Source organism: Schistocerca cancellata, chromosome 1 (genome assembly GCF_023864275.1).
Source record: "Schistocerca cancellata isolate TAMUIC-IGC-003103 chromosome 1, iqSchCanc2.1, whole genome shotgun sequence".
Lineage (NCBI taxonomy): Eukaryota > Metazoa > Arthropoda > Insecta > Orthoptera > Acrididae > Schistocerca > Schistocerca cancellata.
Genome location: NC_064626.1, coordinates 670,157,779 through 670,181,552, shown reverse-complemented (window position 1 = coordinate 670,181,552; position 23,774 = coordinate 670,157,779). Strand labels below are relative to the sequence as shown.

At 38.2% G+C, this 23,774-nt stretch overlaps 1 protein-coding gene across 1 annotated transcript in view; it reads right to left on the bottom strand.

Annotated features, from left to right (window-relative positions):
- Positions 1–6,412: 6,412 nt before the first annotated feature.
- Positions 6,413–23,774, bottom strand: part of LOC126183845 (ionotropic receptor 25a) — a 442,093-nt gene continuing 424,731 nt past the window's right edge. The window contains exons 17-19 of the mRNA XM_049926116.1: positions 22,464–22,647; positions 11,003–11,075; positions 6,413–7,093 (exon numbers count right to left, since the gene is read on the bottom strand). Coding sequence (XP_049782073.1) covers positions 11,030–11,075; positions 22,464–22,647 — 230 coding nt within the window. The 3' untranslated portion in view covers positions 6,413–7,093; positions 11,003–11,029. The remainder of the gene's footprint in view (positions 7,094–11,002; positions 11,076–22,463; positions 22,648–23,774) is intronic.

Sequence of the window (23,774 nt, the reverse complement as noted above, 5' to 3'; positions counted from 1 at the left end):
GGGAGGGGCACATATCAAACATTTGTGAACGCCTAAAAAAACTTTTTGAGTTTTTGTGTGTGTGTGCAAAGCATTGTGAAAATATCTCAAATAATAAAGTTATTGTAGAGCTGTGAAATCGCTTCAGTCATTTGTAATAACCCTGTATATCTAAAAACAAAGATGATGAGACTTACCAAACAAAAGCGCTGGCAGTTCGATAGACACACAAACAAACACAAACATACACACAAAATTCAAGCTTTCGCAACAAACAGTTGCTTCGTCAGGAAAGAGGGGAGGAGAGGGAAAGACGAAAGGCTGTGGGTTTTAAGGGAGAGGGTAAGGAGTCATTCCAATCCCGGGAGCGGAAAGACTTACCTTAGGGGAAAAAAGGACAGGTATACACTCGCACAGACACACATATCCATCTGCACATTCACAGACACAAGCAGACATTTGTAAAGGCAAAGAGTTTGGGCAGAGATGTCAGTCGAGGCGGAAGTACAGAGGCAAAGATGTTGTTGCAAGACAGGTGAGGTATAAGCGGTGGCAAATTGAAATTAGAAATTAGCAGAGATTGAGGCCTGGCAGATAGCGAGAAGAGAGGATATGCTGGAGGGCAAGTTCCCATCTCCGGAGCTCTGACAGGTTGGTGTTAGTGGGAAGTATCCAGATAACCCGGATGGTGTAACACTGGGCCAAGATGTGCTTACCGTGCCCCAAGGCATGTTTAGCCACAGGGTGATCCTCATTACCAACAAACACTGTCTGCCTGTGTCCATTCATGTGAATGGACAGTTTGTTGCTGGTCATTCCCACATAGAAGGCTTCATAGTGAAGGCAGGTCAGTTGGTAAATCACGTGGGTGCTTTCACACGTGGCTCTGCGTTTGATCGTGTACACCTTCCGGGTTACAGGACTGGAGTAGGTGGTAGTGGGAGGGTGCATGGGACAGGTTTTACACCGGGGGCGGTTACAAGGGTAGGAGTCAGAGGGTAGGGTATGATGATGAGACTTACCAAACAAAAGCGCTGGCAGGTCGATAGACACACAAACAAACACAAACATACACACAAAATTCAAGCTTTCGCAACCAACGGTTGCCTCATCAGGAAAGAGGGAAGGAGAGGGAAAGACGAAAGGATTTGGGTTTTAAGGGATAGGGTAAGGAGTCATTCCAATCCCAGGAGCGGAAAGACTTACCTTAGGGGGAAAAAAGGACAGGTATACACGCGCACACACACACATATCCATCCACATATACACAGACACAAGCAGACATTTTGTATATGCGGATGGATATGTGTGTGTGTGCGAGTGTATACCTGTCTTTTTTTCCCCCTAAGGTAAGTCTTTCCGCTCCTGGGATTGGAATGACTCCTTACCCTATCCCTTAAAACCCAAATCCTTTCGTCTTTCCCTCTCCTTCCCTCTTTCCTGATGAGGCAACAGTTTGTTGCGAAAGCTTGAATTTTGTGTGTATGTTTGTGTTCGTTGGTGTGTCTGTCGACCTGCCAGCACTTTCATTTGGTAAGTCACATCATCTTTGTTTTTAGGTATTTTTTTCCTACGTGGAATGTTTCCTTCTATTATATATATATATATATATATATATATATATATATATATATATATATATATATATATATATATATATATATTTAAAAAGAAAGTTGATGAGACTTACCCAACAAAAGCGCTGGCAGGTCGATAGACACACAAATAAACACAAACATACACACAAAACTCTAGCTTTCGCAACCAATGGTTGCCTCGTCAGGAAAGAGGGAAGGAGAAGGAAAGACAATAGGATTGGGTTTTAAGGGAGAGGGTAAGGAGTCATTCCAATCCCGGGAGCGGAAAGACTTACCTTAGGGGGAAAAAAGTTTACACTCGCACACACACACATATCCATCCACACATACACAGACACAAGCAGACATTTGTAAAGGCAAAGAGTTTGGGCAGAGATGTCAGTAGGGACTTTGTCTTTCCTTCTCCTTCCCTCTTTCCTGACGAGGCAACCATTGGTTGCGAAAGCTAGATTTTGTGTGTATGTTTGTGTATGTTTGTGTGTCTATCGACCTGCCAGCGCTTTTGTTGGGTAAGTCTCATCAACTTTCTTTTTAAATATATTTTCCCACGTGGAATGTTTCCCTCTATTATATATATATATATATATATATATATATATATATATATATATATATATATATAAAGAAAGATGATGAGACTTACCAAACAAAAGCGCTGGCAGGTCGAGAGACACACAAACATACACACAAAATTCAAGCTATATATATATATATATATATATATATATATATATATATATATATATATATATATATATATAAAAAGAAAGATGATGAGACTTACCAAACAAAAGCGCTGGCAGGTCGATAGACACACAAACAAACACAAACATACACACAAAATCTAGCTTTCGCAACCAATGGTTGCCTCGTCAGGAAAGAGGGAAGGAGAGGGAAAGAAAAGGATTGAGGATGGATATGTGTGTGTGTGCGAGTGTATACCAGTCCTTTTTTCCCCCTAAGGTAAGTCTTTCCGCTCCCGGGATTGGAATGACTCCTTACCCTCTCCCTTAAAACCCAAATCCTTTTGTCTTTCCCTCTCCTTCCCTCTTTCCTGACGAGGCAACCATTGGTTGCGAAAGCTAGATTTTGTGTGTATGTTTGTGTTTGTTTGTGTGTCTATCGACCTGCCAGCGCTTTTGTTTGGTAAGTCTCATCATCTTTCTTTTTAAATATATTTTTCCCACGTGGAATGTTTCCCTCTATTATATTCATATCATTAATTTGAACCCAACAATCACGTTTGTTATTATATATATATATATATATATATATATATATATATATATATATATATATATATATATATATATATATATATATATATATACAGGGTGTTTCAAAAATGACCGGTATATTTGAAACGGCAATAAAAACTAAACGAGCAGCGATAGAAATACACCGTTTGTTGCAATATGCTTGGGACAACAGTACATTTTCAGGCGGACAAACTTTCGCAATTACAGTAGTTACAATTTTCAACAACAGATGGCGCTGCAAGTGATGTGAAAGATAGAGAAGACAACGCAGTCTGTGGGTGCGCCATTCTGTACGTCGTCTTTCTGCTGTAAGCGTGTGCTGTTCACAATGTGCAAGTGTGCTGTGGACAACATGGTTTATTCCTTAGAACAGAGGATTTTTCTGGTGTTGGAATTCCACCGCCTAGAACACAGTGTTGTTGCAACAAGACAAAGTTTTCAACAGAGGTTTAATGTAACCAAAATACCGAAAAGCGATACAATAAAGGATCTGTTTGAAAAATTTCAACGGACTGGGAACGTGACGGATGAACGTGCTGAAAAGGTAGGGCGACCGCGTACGTTTTTTATGACCCTTTAAGATGTGCCAGAGCAGTCGAGGGGAACACCTATCCCTGGCATTTGATTGGTTTGTAGTCTATACAGATTGTCACTGGCCGGATTTTGATTGTAGGGAGAAAATGCCTACACCTTCATAACTGACCAATAGCTCTCTGTCTTAATCACTCCATTGCATTGGCCTTAGCTGTAATTTCTTTTGAAAAAAAAAATATCTTGACTGCTTCCAACAGTTACTGACTTTTTGGTGTAGAGTGGAACCATTTCACTTTGGCTGGTGTTCATGACAATAGCCAATGGCATAGATGGTACTAGGTTGGTGAGGAGCACTGTCTTCATGAGGCTAGTCTGTAGATAATGGAGAGCTATGTCCATTTCTGGAGTCTGTTTGAGTATTTGTTTGCCCTTGGTGTTGGGATCAGAAAGTGCAGTCATTAGAGGAGCTTGAATGAAAGCTGTCACAGGAAGGTGACAGTGATAAAAATTCACCATGCAGAAAAGTTACTTCACTTTTGTCAGTGATACATTTGTTTCTGAATAACTCAATTTGATGGCTATATAGTCTCTGTTGTTCTTTGTCAACATGTATGTCTTGTATCTGTGCATTGGAATAGAATACCAGGATATAATCCAAATATGAAAAATAAAATTGCAGTCGCTGCAGAACTTCATCAATGAAACTTTGACACGTTTGAGCAGTGTTTCTGACTTAGAATGCTATGAACAAGAACTGGTTGGTTGATTCAGGGAGAGAGGACCAAACAGCAAGGGCACCAGTCCTGTTGGATTAGGGAAGGATGAGAAAGGACATCGGCCATGGCCTTTCAAAGGAACTATCCTGATATTTGCCTAAAGAGATTTAGGGAATAATGGAAAACCTAAATCAGGTGGCTGGACACAGGTTTGAACCACATCCTCCCAAATGCGAGTCCAGTGTGCTAAACACTGTGCCACCTAGCTCAGCAAGCAAGACTTCAAAATGGTGGAAAGGTGTAATCACTACTGTTTTTGGTATATCACCAAGCACTACCAGGATCTAATTATAAGCACTGTGGCGGTCCAGAATTGTGAAAACCTTTGCATCTGCCAAAGTCTATGTGAATTCTTGGGTATTAGGTAAGGCATACCTATCCAGAGGAGTTCTAGATTTTGGTTCATGGTACTAGCCACAGGAGATTGTGAGCAATCTTTATTGGGGATTGGGTGTAAAGAAAATGTCCACAGACTTATATATATTTTGTGCTTAATGATGCACTGTTTAGTCAATCCCTGTGGCATCAATATTAACTCTTCATTATGCACAATGTTAGTGTCGCAGGAGAGCTGTGTACTTGTACTGTTGACTCTTCTCACCATGCCAACTACAGAACAGCCTTCAGTTCACATCACTTTGTGAGTGTCAATCCAGTTTATTAAACATACCTTTGTCAAACCCACAAGTCCACCATAAGTGTGGGGAAATAAAATCAGCACCTAAGATAGGCTGAGTGATGTCCACGATCACAAAAGTTCTTTCAATGTCAGATTTGTATGGCCATGAGTGAAGATAATACAGTTGCTTAAAAAAAATTGGAAATACATAACTATCATGAAACTATCATGACATTGTGTTACACACTGGAGTTAGCAGAGACTGAGTCATTTGACCAGATCCTATATTGCCATCAGTAGTGTATTTGATACTGTGCTGTTGTCTGTGTAGGGTTGGGAGAGGACACTCCTTTCCTTAATGCCAGTCTTTGCTGGTGCTGTGGTCTGATACACCGCATCCAGATTGCCCTTGTGTTGTGTACTTCACAGCTTGAGATCTAAATGTCTGTGGTAGCATCAGATATTAGTAGAGGTGTCTTGGACATGGCTGTGATTTTGAGACCGAGGAGTAGTAGAATGTTGTGAATGTAATCTCTCATTTGGGCCAGCATGTAACTAACTGTATGCCTATCTTCAACTATGCTCAGCAGGTGTCGGTATGAAGCAATAGAGCAGTGAGGTACAGTGACCTTGGGTAAGCTCAGCAGTTGTCAGTTGTATTCAGCTGTAGTTGATGACATTATAGTCACCATGGCAGCATGTGCTATAAAAGCTAACTGCACCTGTGGAGACAGCTGTTGTTGCCAGATATACAATAATAACTCACCAGAAACCACACTAGTATCTATAACAGTATGTAAACATCTTCAAAAATGGATTTTTATTACCAGATTTTTCATGATACAGCACTTGTTTTAGCTATAGATCTGATAGTTTAGTGCAATGGGAAACTAAAACCTTTTTAATAATTAGGCAAGCTCATTGGCAAGGTGGGTGTAAAATTATGTCTGAAACTAAAGTGATAGCTCTCTGGTCTAGGTTGCTGACTGTCAAAGTAAACTGTTTGGGGTCTGCCCTAATCAGCTGATGTCTAAAAATATGCTCCAAAATTGTGAACCATATTTCAGGTTGTACAAGCAAGCAGTTAGAAAGTCCTTAAGTTTATGTGTGGGTTTGCAATCCAGAGAGCACAAGAACTGGTAACTTTGTTGTGTCTGGTTTGATGTCACGTAGTTGTCAGAGCTGGCAGGCAGCAGTGCACACTGAAGGTGATGTCGGTATGTGAATTTGGAAGGGGGTGACAGGAAGGCCTCACTCTCCAATAACCAACTATCCCCACATCCTCCACCCAAGTTTTCCCTTCCTCTGTCCTGTCATTTCCTCCTAAATTCACATCCCTATATCACCATCAGCGTGTGCCACTCCATACTGGCTCTGAGAATCATGAGTGATATGCATAGCCTGTGCTCCTACCACACCTCCCACCCTCATTTTTAGCCAGCAAACCAGCTGCCTCCAGCCAAGCCACTAACCACGCACCACCACACCCTCTCCCAACCTTCTACCTCTGTCTCCCTGTACTCACTCTGCCTGGTGCAAACCCCACCACAACCAAGTCCACCTGCTGAAAATACAGCATTGTGTGTCCAGCTAGTGCCACGTAGGAGCATAGGTGTGTATGTATGTGTGTGTATTTTTACTCTAGCTTGAAAAAAGATTACTCAAAAAGCTCGCATGTTTTCCTTCTTTATATGTGTGCCTGTTGGTGACTCAGTGCTTCTCCTTTAGGACAGAGTGTTAGACAGGAATACTACACTTATCCCTCAAGATGATTGACGAAATCAGCTCTTCTGCACTGCATGTATTTTATTAGATCCTTTGGGTATTTTTCCTTTATAGCATTTTACTAGTTTGTAATCCTAGTGTTACTTTTGACCAGTTTTTTATATATTCACTCTATATTAACTTAGACTGGAATCTAATGAAAGCATGTTGTGATGAACATGATTTGTGCAAAGCATAGGAAATACAAGCACATATATACATTCAACAATATAAATGTCAGATGATGATGAGTTGTAATCAAGAAATTAACTTAATTTTCAAAGTACTGTCCAATCAAGTTCAAAAATTGTAAAGAACAATACAGTGCATCTGAAATAAGTAATATCAGCAAGAGTCTGTAGTGTAAAAGCAATTCCAGCATTTTGAAGCACTGTCTAGATGATACCAGCTGCAACCAATGTTGTGGAGTTGGGAGTGAATGGTCTGCAGTGGTGGGCTCACACTTAGATCCAATCCAGCATGATCTTCTGTGGCTGTGTCTGAGTCCATGATGCAGCCTAGACAAAGTTGGTTCCCATGCTTTCTGGTCAGTTGTCTGAATCACTTTCAAAAGGATACACAGTGTTACCATAATATATCCACTAACATAATAGTGCTTTTCAAATCAGATAAAATTCTTAGACCATTACCCTAATAATAAGATTCATAATCTGCAATCCTTCTCATTTTAAAACTATCATCTACTTCAGCAACATAATTGGTAAATCTTACAACACTAAAGGTAGAACAACATGTAAAACCACACATATAATTTACCAACTAACATGTGTTCATGGTATGGATTTTGTGCAAGAATGACCACCACTAAAGTACCTGCATACATGAACAGACATAGAAGAACTGCTTGCCTCAAGGCCATCTAGTACCCAGATTATAAGCATGCTCTGTAGACCTATGTACATGCTACATCACAAAGGCCATTTGGATTCTTCCACTTGAAACTAATTTCCATGGGCTCTGGAGATGGGACTTTGTTCTTACACTTGTTGTTGCACAATCAATAAAATTTTTCTGGATTTGTGTCTGCATTATCAGTACGTAAAACTCCCAATGTTTTGGTCACTGTCACAGCTGACCATCTTCAGGGTGTTTTTGTTACACAAAAACACCCAGAAGAAGGTCACTTGCAACAGTGACTGAAACGTCAGTAGTTTTACATATTGACAATGTAGTCACATATCCCAGAAAAATTTTATTGTTTGTGAGAATGGCTGTGGAAGCCTATGTTTGTATGTCCGTGCACCTCACTACCCTTTTGGACTGAAGCTCTGATAACAACTTCCAACCTCCCCTTCTATTCCTGCATCATTAGAATTTCATTATTTACTCAATTACTTACTAATTAAAAAAATATTTTCAGCTTCCTCATGCCTCTAATGTATTTGGTCTTTTGTGAAGTCCTGTTGTTAACTGCACTATTCATTTTATTCCTCATTTCTCTTCCCTTTAATCCATTTTTACTTATTATTTAGCATTTATGTCTTCTCTGGACTGGAGCTGATACAATGTACATGAATATACTATCTTTGACCTCCTGCACTCTGTTATAGGCCTACCTCCCCCTTCATATTGTCTGCCAACATTCTCATAATAGGAGGGACACTTAAACCTGGGACCTGACTGACTTATCTCTCCTTTTCTCAACATACTTATCTTTTCTCCCTGAAACTAACAACTCCAATAGCTGTGTACTGTATTTTACCTTTATATGTATCTATTGGCACTCATTAGAATATGGCTTCCCAAAGATAAGTAGTGGCCAGCCATTTTGTCTCCTTGTAACTTTACATAAATGCATGTTCCTTTTGATACCTTAATATTTTTTGTAACTTTCTCAGGTAAGTGGTGGTCATGAACTGTTTCCAGTCCACTTTTATTAGTTAAATGTTTATTTGACACTACAGTAGTGAAGCCATAGTCACAACACATAAAAATCTTTTTTAAAAAAAGGGGTTACATTACCAGTTGAAATGAATTATGTCGTCATTTTGAAATGCGAAACATCAGTTGGAGAATATGTAATGGGAACTGTGACATAATCTGACAGTTACAAAAAACAATGAGACCAGGCAACTGAGGCAATGGTGGCGCAACCAAGTCACTACAAGTTATGCCCATGCTTACCCAACTGTTCATTCCAAGTCCTAATGTACGAGGGTTGGAACTTTAATAGTGGCAACTATTTATTTACTGCTCATACAAAATAGATACTTATTTCAAAGTTTTACTGACCTTCAGAGTAGTCACCAGCATTGCGTATAACCTGTTGCCAGTGATGTGGAAGTTGTAGGATATTCTTAGCAGTGCCAGTTGTGTTGATAGTCATCACTTCTGTCTCTAAGCTGGTGGTAGGTTGTGTTCCAAAAATGAACAGCATAGAGACAGAAGTGATGACACTTTCTGCAGGACCTGACCATCATTTTGCAGGACAATGCTCCAGCACATACAGTACAAGCTTTTATTGATTTGTTTGACTGATGGGGCTGCTAAGTGCTATACCACCTATTGCACTCTCCTGACTTAAGCCCTCATGAGTTCAACTCAATTTCTAAACTGAAGGAGACACTTCACGGTATTTGCTTCAGAACTGCTACAAATTTGTCAGGCAAAAGACCATGCTGCTCGATCTGTCAACAAAGTTGGCACTGCTAAGAGTATCCTATGACTTCCACATTGCTGGCAACAGATTATACACAATGCTGGTGACTACTCTGAGGCTCAGTAAAACTTTGAAATACATATCTATGTTGTACAAGCTACAAATAAATAGTTGCCACTCATAGAATAGATAAAAATTATACCAGGGTAAAAATTGCCAAAGATTCTTGCAATGTGTCCTGCTGTGACACAACAATTGTACTTGCCACAGTAGGACACATTGCAAGAATCATTGGCAATTTTTACCCGGGTGTAGTTTTTATCTATTCTGCATTAGGACGTGGAGTGAATGGTTGGGCAAGAATGGGCATACATTGTAGTGATTTGGTTGTGCCACCATTGCCCCGGTTGCCTGGTCTCACTATTTTTTGTAGTTGTCACAATTACCATTATACAGGGTGTATCAAAAAGGATGGCCTAAACTTACATGGCTGAAAGTACATGATAATAGAAGCACAAATGTCAAGTAAACATGGGCTCTAAAACGCATACCTTAAGAGCTATGAGTTGTTTTTTTTGTGAAACAAATCTCTTATACTGTAAGCTCTTTGCTTTCCACATTTTGGGAAGTGTTAGTATGGACCAAAACAAGAAAAAAAAATGTCCAGTAAACATGTGCTCTAAAATGCATACCTTAACAGCTATGAGCACCTGTTTATCTTTGGTACTTTGGAACACAACTCTTCTAATGAACTTTTAAGGGATGCAATTTAGAGCACATGTTTACGGGACCTTTTTTTCTCATTTTTTTTTCATACTACCACTTCCCAAAATATGGAAAGAAAAGAGCTTGCAGTATAAGAGATTTGTTTCACAAAAGAACACCTCATAGCTCTTAAGGTATGTGTTTTAGAGCCCATGTTCACTTGACATTTATGCTTCTATTATCATATGCTTTCAGCCGTGTAAGTTTGCACCATCCTTTTTGATATATGCCCTGAATATTCTCCAACTGATGTTTTAAATTTGAAAATGATGACGTAGTTCGTTGTGACTGTTAGTGAGTGTAACTCCAATTTTACAGAAAAATTTTATACACTGTGACTATGGCTTCACTATTGTAGAGTCAACTAAACATTTAACTTATATTACAGTCACACTCCTTTATGACAATTCTGTCGGTATAAAGAAAACTTTTATTAGTTTGATGAGTAAATAAAAAAGTCAATATTGGAGATGATAACACTCAAAGCAACAAATAATGCATGAGTCAATAACATCAGTGAGACACACATGTCTGTCCCAAGTGCTTCTATCTATGTACTGAACATTTAGTGATACTTTTTTGTGATTGTTGGTATATAGCGAAAGTCATTTTGTGAATATAGTGTTTATTATGGGTGACATAAGGGAGCACAAAAAGTGTTACTTGCACTTATGACAACAATGGTGTTCATGTATTTTACATTTTTGAAAAGAGGTCATCAACAGAACCTACATCCCAATTTGGAGCATGTTTCACCATTGCCAGATGTCAGGAGAAAAAACAACTGCAACATGTGTGGCATAGAGGAAGGGAGAAAACTTGCAAGGCCATGAAATTTTCTCTATCTCTGTCCAGAACAAATCATGCTGCAACTCTGATAGTACACCACACAGAGTACAAAAGTAATTAAGAATATAAAAATGATATATTTACTATCAGTGATCTCTTTAAATAGACTTCTACACTAAAGTCAAAATTGGATGAAAACACAATTATCTCATTATTGGTATCCAGTTGCAGTAACAACATTTATTATGAAATACTTGCAAAGTTTTAAGAAAAAAAAGCTATAGAATGCTTGTGCATACATCAATATGTATCTGCATCAGAGTCCACTACCATGGATTTGTAACTCCTGCCAATGTAACACCTTGACGCCGCCTGGAAAAAAAAGGAAGAAAAACATTTTGGTTATTTTGATAAGCTGGCTGTATATCACACTATAGAAGTGGTAGCAAAATACACATATTTCAGGCTATGAAAGAAAAAAAAATAAGCTGCATACATTCTGATATTTTTTAATAAAATTTGACAATGTTCATGAAAAATGAAATTCAGCATGGTATTCATAGTGAGTATTGAATATCTTAGTTTAGTTTGTTTTCTTCCATATACAACAATTTAGGAGTATGGCATCTCAGAATAGCTGTGTAATACTTTACTTCTCTGTTTTCTTCACCAGAATGAGGATGGGATTTTTCTGGATATCTGGTAGTGTTTCTCCCATTTTATACACTTATTTCCAAATTCTGAGTAACCAGCCAGTTCATGGACTCACTCAAACTTATGGGAAAATGTGAAGTTAAATAACGGAAAATCCAGGATGGAATACTGACAATATTATAAGGATAGTTGCTACTCACCACGTAGTGGAGATGCTGAGCTACAGACAGGCATGACAAAAAGACTGTCATACTAAGCTTTCTGCCAAACAGGCCTTCATCAGAATTAGACAACATACGCACACATCAGTCTGGCCTTGGGTACCAGAGACTGTGATCATGTGTGTGTGAGTTGTGTTTCTGTAAGTATTTGTGTGTGTGTGTGTGTGTGTGTGTGTGTGTGTGTGTGTGTGTGAGTGTGTGTTGTCAAATTCTGTTGAAGGCCTATTTGGCTGAAAGCTTTGTTTGACAGTCTTTTTGTTGTGCCTTCTGTTACTCAGCAACAACACTATATGGTGAGTAGCAACTATCCTTTTATAATATTGTCTAAATGTAAAGTTATTTCATCAACTCCATCAACTCTTACTATAAGCTTAGGCTTCAATCTTTCAGTATTTTGCTATCATTGCTGGGTCATTATTCTTTAACAACAATCCATTTTTTTCTTCCAAATCCCTGATAGATAATTTCCATTGAAGAGGCTTCCAAATTACTTTTTTATCATTTCCTTTTTTCGCTGAGCTTAACAGTGATTTCCTATCTGTAACGCGAAAGTCAAATTTCTTCTCTTCACTAACAGAAAACTAATTTTAATAATCTTACTGCAAATAAAAGTACACTCCAACAGTCATTTTGTTTTTAAGTTTCATTCTTCTCTTAATCCAATATAATTTTATTCCCATGTATTCCTTCTTGATTATGTCTGTAAATGGCAGAAAGTTCGTGATCAGGAAATTTATGGTTTTACCTCTCCTCCCCTTGACAGTCAATTACTAGAGATGCAAACCTTTTCTACCACCAGGGTTCAAACCAACTAACCTCTGTGCCAACTGAGATAATATTAGTGTGTTTTAGTGATCTCATCTATGGCTTCATTCATTAAGAGCAACTGATTATGTATTTAGCAGCAAACACTGACAGAGAAACAATTCTGGTTGTAAAAATAGTACACAGTTTAAGTACTATAAATAGATCATGTGCCTTCTTACTGGAATGTTCACATGTAACAAACTGAAAGTAGTAAGACCTACACAAGAAAATAAACTCAAATTGTGGAAAGTTTAGGACAAAGGTAAAGTTGTGGCAGTTAAAGAAAGCACTGAATGGTTTGCCAAGAACAGATATGGGAACTGTGAAAGAACTGGGGGAGTGCCTTGTTGGAGCAGATGAAAAAATAAGTGGATCTAATAGCAGCAAAAGAAACTGGCAGCTACCACATTAGTAGAATGGTAGTGACGGATGCAGTCTCAAGGAAGTATAATGCCTTTAGAAATACTTCGAAGATTATTATGTAATAAAATCAATAATGAATTACATGGGTTAGACTAAAAGGAATCAAAACAAGTCACCAGAACAAAAGAGGGAAAGGTATTTAATTAATTGGGGCAATTGGCTAAAGGATGACATAGCGGGTAATAAATTGTTACAAGGAATCTTAATAGACAAAAGATGAAACTGGCAAAATTATTGTCAGCTGATAACAGGGGCAGAAGTAAATTCCTAGTATATCCCGTTGACAGTGAATAATTAATTTGTCATGCTACTGAATATAAATGAAGCACAATAGCTACAAAATAACAACATTAGAGACTGAATATGTATTGATGTAGAAGTCAGTTGAAAGTATGTAATTAGGAAAATCAAATGGTATCAAAGAGTTAAGTGGTGAAATGAACAAAGACAACAAGCATTACAGAGAAATAATGGATGCATGTCCTTCACAATCAGATAAGGATGTCATCAGATTGGAAGGGGGGTTTTGTTACTTCACTTTTTAAAATGAATATTAGAGAACAGTGTTCAAACTAAAGCCATGAAAGGTGGTCAAAGTATATAAAAATGTCACAAAAAACAGTGCACACAGAGAGCAACTGGCAGAGGGATGGTATGAATTCAAGAATGGTACAGTTACAACTGCACTAATATTTGAACTTCAGCAGAACATGCAAAATCACATGGATCTTTGGATAGATTTTTCAGTATTGGGGAATTCTTTGATTCTATGACCAAAGTTAGAGTTTGAATTGTGCTATGGTAGAAGAGAATAAAGATATGGAAAAGAGAATTTGGAAACTATACCAGGGCTTCAGCAGTCATGTCAGAAAACCAATACATTCAATGAATGCTCCAGGAAGTCCTGAAGTGTCACACAACGCACATTATTTCCTTGAAGCAGCCTTGACTTCAGAGTTGTTTCGATTAGATTTGCTATTTATTGATCGCACAAATTCTGTTGTAAGTCGTTACACATGGACATAGGATGAGACACAATTACAATTTGTATAATATTATAATTAACTCATAATAAGAAAAAGAACAGTTTCATCCGTAGAATGAAATAAATTGGCTAAACAGTTATGCTATTTAATGATAAATTTAGAGAGCTGTGGGCATTCCTCAGCCACACATATGATCAGTTTACTTGTAACAAATATGATCTATTTTATGAAATTTTTATAACATTTATTGACTTCTCACTAAGAATTAGGAACTGTAACACATGGTAAACACCTATCAACAGAATAAAATATAATAACATAGAGTTGCCATCAAAAAGAAAAAGGAACATACTGGAAAAACTTATTTGAGAGATTTGAATTGCAATTCTCAACATAAACCATTTTGTAACTTCTCAAATTGTTCACTGGGTAATGGCTTAGCTAACAAGTCAGCAAGTTCTTCCTCTGTGTCTACACAACAAACATCAATAATTCCCTTGCTCACATAGTCTCTGGCAAAATTTTATTTAATGTCAATGTGAATCATTCACTCATGCTCCCATCTTCCAAGCAAATGAATACAAGAATTGTTGTATTTTAAAATCTTTACTGGGTAGTTGATCTTGAGACCCAAGTCAGTCAACAGTTGAATGAGTCACAGACATTCAGTTGGTGCTATGACCAATGTTACATAATCAGCTTAATTTGAAGATAAGGTGATGTGGCTTCGTCGTTTCATCATCCAACAAACAGCATGTCTATGCACTTGAAAAAGGAATCCTGATGTAGGCTTCCTACCTTCTCCACTGCCAAAATTTGCATCTAGGTAGCAGAGAACAAACTCTGCTCCTCCTCTTCCATAATGCAAAACAAAATTCAATGTTCCTTTGATGTATCTTAGTATTCTTTTAAGCCCCTTTCAATGACTCCTTATTGGGTTTCTTCATTATCTGCTGAAATAATTACTGTTACTTTCAGGTCTGGTCATGTAAACATGGCACACATCAGACAACCTATCAATTGACGTAATGGTTTGCATACACTGATGTAATATTGATAATTACGGGTATTAGTTCTGGCTGCTTTCCATTTGAGTTTGGTCTCCATTGGTGTATTAGTCATGTTCCAACTGTTCATGTCAAAAAATTCCATTAGTTCATGTAAGTATATAGGTTGAGCCACAATTATTTTGTCATCTGGCATTTTGAAATCAATGCGAAGAAATGATTTAAGGTCTCTGACAATTGGTTATTCCAAAGCCCTTTTAATTTTGTTGATCTCATACAGTTACTTGCAACAATTATAATCTTCATATAACAGAAAATACATTCTACTATCTTCCAAGTTGCCTATGTGCAAACATCTGCCAATATTTGACTGTCTAAGTCCAGTACTTTTGTTAAAACTATCAAATGTTGCAATCCACCTATGAGGAGCCTGCTTCAATCCATAAGAGACCTTTTTTAATTTGAACATGTGATTCTTTTAACCTGTGACAGCTTAGGGATCTTCATGTAGACATAGTTATGTAGATATTCACATAGAAAGGAATCTATGGCATCCATTTGGCACATATATAGTTCCTTTGGAATGGTGATTGACACCAGTGTTCTCAATATAGCTAAATGTGCAATAGGAACATACATTTCATTATAATCATAATCGTTCCTCTGAGGACAGCTTTGATTATAAGCCTTGCCGTATATCTCTCAATTTTTCCATCTTGATTATGTGTAATTCTGAACCATTTACTAGCAGTTGGTCACTTCTCTGGTAAGCCCTGAGTGAACTCTGATGTCTCATGAAGTCCCAGTCACTTTCTTTATTCATTGATCACTTGCTTCCATTCATGTTCATCATGTTTCCCTTGTACATGCTTATAGCATTCAGGAATGTCAGCAACAAAATAATTGTTCAATACACAAGGCCAGTACTGCATAATCATCAAATCATGCTGGAATCCTTCTTTCTCAGTTGTTTCATCAAACACTTCCTACCTTGTCAGGTATCCTGACTACTACTTTTGAGTTATCAATCTTTTTTTCTTCTTTATTGTTTCATCTATTTCGTATTCTTCAGTCCTGTTTTCTTCTATTGTGTATTCTTCTGTGCTGTTTTCTTATTTTTCTAAAAGCTATTGTTCACCAGATGTTCCATCAAAAGTGAATTTTGTTTCATCAAAAAATGGTACCTTTTCCTGAAATTACTTTCTTCAGCTCTGGGCACTAAGATCTGTATCCATTTGGACAACAGCCAATAAAAATGCATCCAACTGAATGAGAACTTTCTAACTACCAGTTATTTTGGAAGTTTTAAAAGTGCTACGCAACAAACACCTACATCTTCTCCAAGTTTGGTCTCCCACACTGTAGAGCCACTGGTACTTTCCCTTCCAAAGCAGTAGTTGGACTCCTATTGGTAATACAGCCTGCAGCCAACACTGCTTCTGTTCAGAAATTCTTGTCAAGTTTTGATTGAGAAGCATATAACATCTTTATCCAAAATAATCCTACTTACGACATTCAGAAGCCCCATTTTGCTGCAGTGCATATCACATTGTGAACTCAAATTGAATGTCCAGGTCTTCACAGAAAGCCTTCAGATCATTTGATATATGCTCTTATCCACTACCACTATGAAGATGACTTATTTTCAAATTAAAATGAGCTTTAGACATTGATTCAAAAATTTGAAAAATTCTGGCACCTTTAACATGATTTCTAGAAAATGTACACAAGAGATAGGAGTAAAGTCATCAGTAAATGTTAAAACATACCTGTTATTATCATGCAAAATTTGGGTAATTGGTCCAATTAGATCACTATGGTAGTTGTCAGGTTGTTCTTATTTTTTGTGTTTTAAGGTGCTGTGACATCTGTTTTCCTTACATACATGTATGACAAAAACCACAAGCTGACTTGCCATTCCTCTTTGCTTGAAAACATTGCACAGGGATAACCACAGATCAAACAAGTTAGTGTTATCTTTGGGAAACTCCAGCCACAATTCTCTGTATGATTTGAGACTTATAAATGTTGTCCCATTTTTTTCAAAGTTGCTAATTGTGTGTATTTCTTTGTGTATACTTCTACTATATCATTCTTTTTATATACTGTCATTTCAGAATAATTCATTTGAATAAATTCCAGCTGGACAATCTCTAAATACAAACATTTAAGAAAACATTTAACTGGGTTGTTTTAGAATGTGTCAAAAATTACTCAACTGTACAGAAGCAGTTCTTGTGAGGAAACATTTTTACATGTGCTTTGAATTCTTCTCTATCTGACTTTAACCTTTGGGTAGGATGCTGTATAGAAATGCCATGTGTCCTACACTGCAGTGTCTTTTTACATAGCAATTGGCTACCCACTGTAGTGCCTTGAGAATTTTGGGGTAAATTCTAGAGACCCTCGTATTTCTACCATCTTGAACACGCATTATTTTAGAGATGAGTGTGGTAAAGTAGAACTGCACCATAATTATGTGTATGCAGGATGGACATGTATCGGACAGATGATCGGCATTGGCAGGTAGTCACCTAGCCCACCTAAGAAGTTACATGTTCAGCTCAAGGAATAAGCGCACCATACTCTGTGCGACGTCAAACATTATTGTGTGAACATTTGAATGTTCTGTTACTTTCTTAAGGTCTGGGACAGTTGTCTTGCTAAACTTGGAGAGATTTGCAGACTCTATTTATGGAAAAATGAATGTGATAGTTTCTGACGGGCCAGAAGGTGTCGAGCTTACAAAAAATGTTTTAGTTGTATGAAAACTGTTATGCGTGATGAAAATGGAATGAGATTGAGTTCAAAGTATTCTCGAGTGTATGGAGTTATTTTAAAAGTATAAAAAAAATTCCTCCAAAGTAGCATCTTATCTTTGGAGAAGAAGTTGTGCAGGACATCGCAGTTGCTATCCTGAAAAGATGATCGGTGAAGCACCTCCAATAGCCAAGGGGGAGTGTGAGTCTTGCACACCAGTACCACACTGCCACCCTTAATCACCGGAAACTGCCAGACCATAAATGCAAAGCTGGAATGCAGGTCTTTATTTTTGTAAAAATATGTTAATTTTCATGAATAGAACACACTGTTACATGAAGAAAAATGCAAGGTAGTGGATACTGAACTCCAGAAATAGATGTTTAGTGGTGGAGAAGAGAGATACTTTCCTAATTATCTTCACTAGTCTCTTGTGCACAAGAAATATCTCTCGATGTGTGACACACCAGAATGGAATGCAGTATGTGAGTAATGAGTATCCAGGTGCCAAATATGCACATTTTAGTGTTTCAGTATCACAGACTCTATTCAGATCATTAAACACTTAGCACAAACTGCTCAGTCAATTTACTAACTTTTTAAAATGTTTGTCCCACAGTAGAATGCCATCTACTCACAATCTGAGGAATTTTGTGGTTACTCTCAGTTTACAGGTACCTTTTTAAATATAACATGATATGTGCTTGATGAAACTGTAAGTGATGAGTGAAAATTTTGTCTTTGTACAGTAACAGTTTAAATTTTGTAGGAAATTTCTTGTAGAATGTAAATAGAAGGAAAACTTCTCTGCTTTCAGAGTTACCCTTTAATGAGCTACAGTAAAATAAAATAAAATAAAATACACAAACACACACACACACACACACACACACACACACACACACACACATACTCCTGTGCCCCTACACAGTGCTGGTTAGATTCACAATGCCAATGTTATTTTTTAGCAGGTATGGCAGGTAGACTGTATGTTTGGGGGTAGTGTCAGGTGGGGTGGGTAGAGGGAGAGGGAGGCAAGGGGGGGGGGGCTGGGGATGGGCAGCTAGTAGCATGGAGGGAGGCAGGCAGGTTGTCAGCTAGGAATGCGTGAGGGATGGATGGCAGGTATATTGGCTGGCACTACTGTAATAGCTGGTAGGAAGTGGCACACAATGAAGATGTCATGGGACATGAATTGGGAGATGATGGCAGGATGGAGGAAGGGGAAACTGTTGGGTGGAGGCTGCAGGGACAGAATGTTACCTGAGACTGAAGCCAGGGTGATTATGGAAGTGGGGGATGTGTTGGAAGGACAGTTCCCATCTGTGCAGTTAAGAGAAGCTGGTGGTGAAGGGAAGGATTAAGATGGCTCAGGTTGTGAAGCAGCCATTTAAATAGAGCATGTTGTGCTCAGCTGCATACTGTGCCACCCATGGTCAACTTTGTTCTTGACAACAATTTGGTGGTAGCCACTCATCATGGTGGACAGCTGGTTGCTAGATACCAACAAAAAAGGCAAAGCAGAGTTTGCAGCAGAGTTGGTATATAGCATGGCTGCTTTCAGAGGTGGCTCACCCTCTGATGGGGCAGGATAAACCTATGACAGGATTGAAGTAGGAGGTGCCAGGTGGGTGAGCTGGGCAGGTCTTGCACCTTGGTTTGCCCCAGGGGTATGGTCTTTGTGTCTAGGGGCTGGTCCTTCAGACTCAAACCCATCATATCATTCCTTATACACCTTATAAACTGTATATTGACACAACTATTTTTCATTTGAAGGGATGTTTTACAAACACATCTGCTGCACAGGCATGGGCACCTTTAGGGACCCTTCCTATGTCAACCTGTTTGTGGGCCATCCACTTCACCTGGTATTCCTCTAACTAACACATAACATTCTTGGAAGTTGGCCTCCATCTATCCGATGGCTCCATCCACACTTCCATGTACATTTAACCCACTAACCACCAACAGTACCTGTATTTCAACAGCTCCCATCCCTTCCACATCTAAAGACCCCTCCCATACAGCCTAGCACAACCCATGTATATGTCTCTGCAGTGATGAGAACTCCCTTGTCCAGTATGCTGAATGCTTCAGAAAGGGCTTCACACACAGCCAATACCTCCAAAGCTGAGTCCACGAATAGATTTTTCTTGCCATATCCACACACACCACCAGTCTCCCACCACCCCTAAGAATCAGTTACAAAGGAGTGCCCCTTGTCACCCAGTATCACCCTGGACTGGAACAATTCAACCCATCCTTCACAAGGGATTTTATTATCTCTCATTCTGCCATGAAATGATCATTCTACTGAAGATCCTTCCCACCTCTCCTAAAGTTGAATGAGTGTGAGTTTGGTTTCTGCATTGTAATACTGTGACAGCCAGCAGGCATCCACATCACAGTGGTCTTCATCATGAAATGATGTTCATGAGAGCAGTGCATCAAGAGTCCCCTACGGGTGGGGGAACCAAGGTGAGGCCTTCTGAATATAGACAGGGTATCGCTGCCAGGTATCACTGTGGCTGAGAAATGAAGCAAAATTTGTTGCTATGTGGGTTCTCCATGGTGGAGTGACAGATTTCTCATCAAAAATTTTAGTCTTGCTTGTCAGAATATGATGACGAGAGTGCAGGGGGACAAAACTGAAAACACATGATGCAATTTTTTCTGCTAAGACAATGCACTTTAATCTGGTTGGCCCAGGCATGTGTGCTGATGATATTTATTACAATGTCTTGCATTGTGTGACACATTTGCCCAATATACAACATACCACTGTGAGGCAAAATCTCATATACATTTGTTGGCTAAGGCTAAAATGATCTCTCATGGAACCCAGCAAGTTCCTCAGTTTTGCGGATGGATGAGCCATATATTTAATGTTGTGCTGTTAAGTATTTTTCCAATTCCAAGGAAGGAAAGATGGATGTGATGTTGGAAACCTCCATTTCTTTACATGGTTCCTTACATGAACTTAATCTACCAGCAATGAATGATGAATTTGCTTTTCTGCATACCCCTTCTGTCACAAAGCTACCATCAGCTGTTGAATCTCACAACAGGTCATCAGATCAGAAACAAACATACCATATGAAACTGAACATTGTGAAGTATGGTGACAACTTGCAGCCTGAAAATATAGAGCTTGCTGTACCCTTTGTGCCCCCAGTGTTCTCAGGATTTATTACATAACAAAATGTCCAGCATTTTTCCTGTTTATCATAAAATAAATGTAATTTAAATGCTGAATGAACATTATAAGTGTTTCTGATGTACAAGAGGAGATCACAAGTCTCATCCTTTTGACAATGGGCATAAAGTTACACTGTTTCTGAATATAGTGCTTTCTCTTAAAAGTCATGTGTAAGACAGTTGGCCACCATGAGAGATACTGTTCTCCTAATGGTGACCTCTTCTATTTACTCCTAGTGGCAACTTAATCTACTTATAGCACTGGTTGCTGAATAAAAAATGTGTTTAAGTAGCACAAGTCTGAACAAAGCATAATGTTTACCTCATAATTCCTCCCAAGTAGCTTCAAAGGAATATATAAAGGAACTTTTGCATACAGAGATATATTATCAAAACTAACTGGGAGATCTGAGAGTTTTCAGATTGTCTATAGATTAATAAATTTTTTATGGTAGCCCAGTCACAGCAACCATTTTTGTTTAGGTTTTCAACGAAAGCAATGCTCAGCAGCAGCACTGGTGAGCTTGTGCACAGTAGGAGCAGTACTATGCTGTGGGAGACATCCAACTGGGCTGCCATGTGATCTGTGGTAGTAAATGAAGACTGGGGATTACATGAACATTACTGCAGACCACATGCACCCATTCATGCCTGATGCTTCCTTCATAGATATGACTTCTTCTGGCAGGATAATAGTTTGCATCATAGCCTTAGTACAGTAGTCTGAGGAGCCTGATAGTGAACTCCTGTTGATGCCTTGGGCATCAAATTTGTCCAGTCTGAACCCAATGGAAAACATCTGAGATGCTGTCAGGTGTCAGCTCTGTGCCCATGAATAATCCACCCATAATTTATGAGATTTAGTGACCTGTCCATAGACATCTGGTGAAAAATACGTCCAGAAACCTACTATATTCTTGTCAATTTTATGTCACCCAGAATCACTGCTGTACTGAATTCCAAAGGTGGGACAGTATGCTATTACACACACAGTTGTAGTGCTTTGTATCTTTAGTGTAACTGTTATTAACAATGTCACATGACATGAGCGCTATGTAACATTTAATGTATGCATGTCTTCTGCAGAGTAATACAATATGTTTAAATAACCTCTGTAAATTCTTTCCTTTTGACAGAAACAAGCCACAATAGCATAATAATTGCCTTACATATACATGCATATGTTGATTTTAAGTTTTTTTCCATGGAAGGTCTTTGCTGGATTCTAAGAGATAAGGAAGGCGCAAGGTGGTTTGTGGAAAGTGGACAGACAGCATTAAAAATCAAACAGATGCAACATGGAACCAAGTTAATGGATGCCTAATGCTTGCCACTGCCTACAATATGGCTTAATTAGCAGTGGATCTCTTGGCTTATGATGATGAAATCTCACTTCACTTTAGTCCCAACTTCTGCCTGGTTAATTATATTTTGATTCTATCCAAAGCATTCAAATTTTTTATGCAACTAGTATATTTATCTTGTCATAAAACTATGAATAATGATGTTTTTGTTGCTCTGAAGAACGAATATCAAATGTGAGAAGCTCAACATCAAATTAGGTTTTTAAAGTTAGTGTTTGCTTTGATACTCTCTACTGCTATGACACACACAATCAATGCAGATTCTGTAACATAGTTTGCAATTTCAGCTTTACAATATTATAATTAAAATAAGGTACCCAAAATTGCATATGAAAATTACCCATATCGTTTGTCGAAACTGCTTCGCATCATATTAAGTGCTTGCAGTGAATCCGATTTTGTTCTTTGCGGAGCTGCTTCAACAATGGCATTGTGCTGTGGTCTCAGTTTGTACCACCAGTATTCAAATGCCAGAGTGATACATGCAAGCCCAATTCCCACAAAAATCACAATGAATACACCACCTGTAAAAAAATCACATAAATAAGCCTCTAGATGAAATAGTAAATTTTCTGTGTGATAGAAATTTATCAAATTTAGTCAAAAATACAAAGAAATTAAAAGTATCACCATAATTATCATTGCAGCTAAAAATAAAAAACTCAGACATCAAGGTTTAAATTACATGTTTTTGTTGTTATTGTTGTGTCTTCAGTCCAAAGACTTGTTTGATGCATTTCTTCAGGCCATAACTGCCCCCGCTCAATTTCTTTTAATTCAAGTACATTCAGTTACTCTTGTTTCCTATTTGTTGATGTTCATCTTATAATCTCTTTTCATGACATCTAGAACTACACATATACTCTGCAAACTACCTTATAGTATGTGGCAGAGGGTACTTTGTGTACCAGTATCACTTCCCCCTTTTCCTGTTCAAGTCATGAATGGTTTGTGGGAAGAATGATTGCTGGAAAATCCCTGTATAGGTTTGAATCTCTTCAATTTTATCTTGATGTCTTTTTGTGAGATATACATAGAAGAAAGCAATACATTGGTTGACACCTCTAAGGACATATGCTCCCAGAACTTTTAACATTCAACCATACTGTGATATAGAACGAATCTCTTGCAGCATCTGCCACTGGCGTTGGCTGAGCATCTCTGTGATGCTGTTGCTTTTATTAAATGAACCTATAATGAATTGTGCTGCTCTTCTTTGGATCTCAGTCCTATCCTATCCCCTTAGCTTGAACACACGATATTTTATACATATTCATTATGTACTTTAATATCTCACATAACGCTAATTTATATTCTAATCAGTATACATTCTATTTCTTTTAGTAATTGTGTACTTAATATCTTGCTCTTCTTTTTTCATTTTGATAATAACTATGTGTTTTCATTACCTACAGTAGCTTGTAGTCTGGAGGAACTCTATGTAAATGAAAATGTTCTGACACTCGTAAACATAAAACATAATAATGCCATTGGAATATAGAATTCAAATTTACCAGAATAATTCCTACAAAATGTGTGACTTCTGCCACGATGCTGTCCTTTTCCCTTTAGGAACGGTACGTATACTTTACATATGGGTTGACCCTATGAGAGCACTTCCTCCTTCTGTTTCGGTAGGTACACCCCTCTC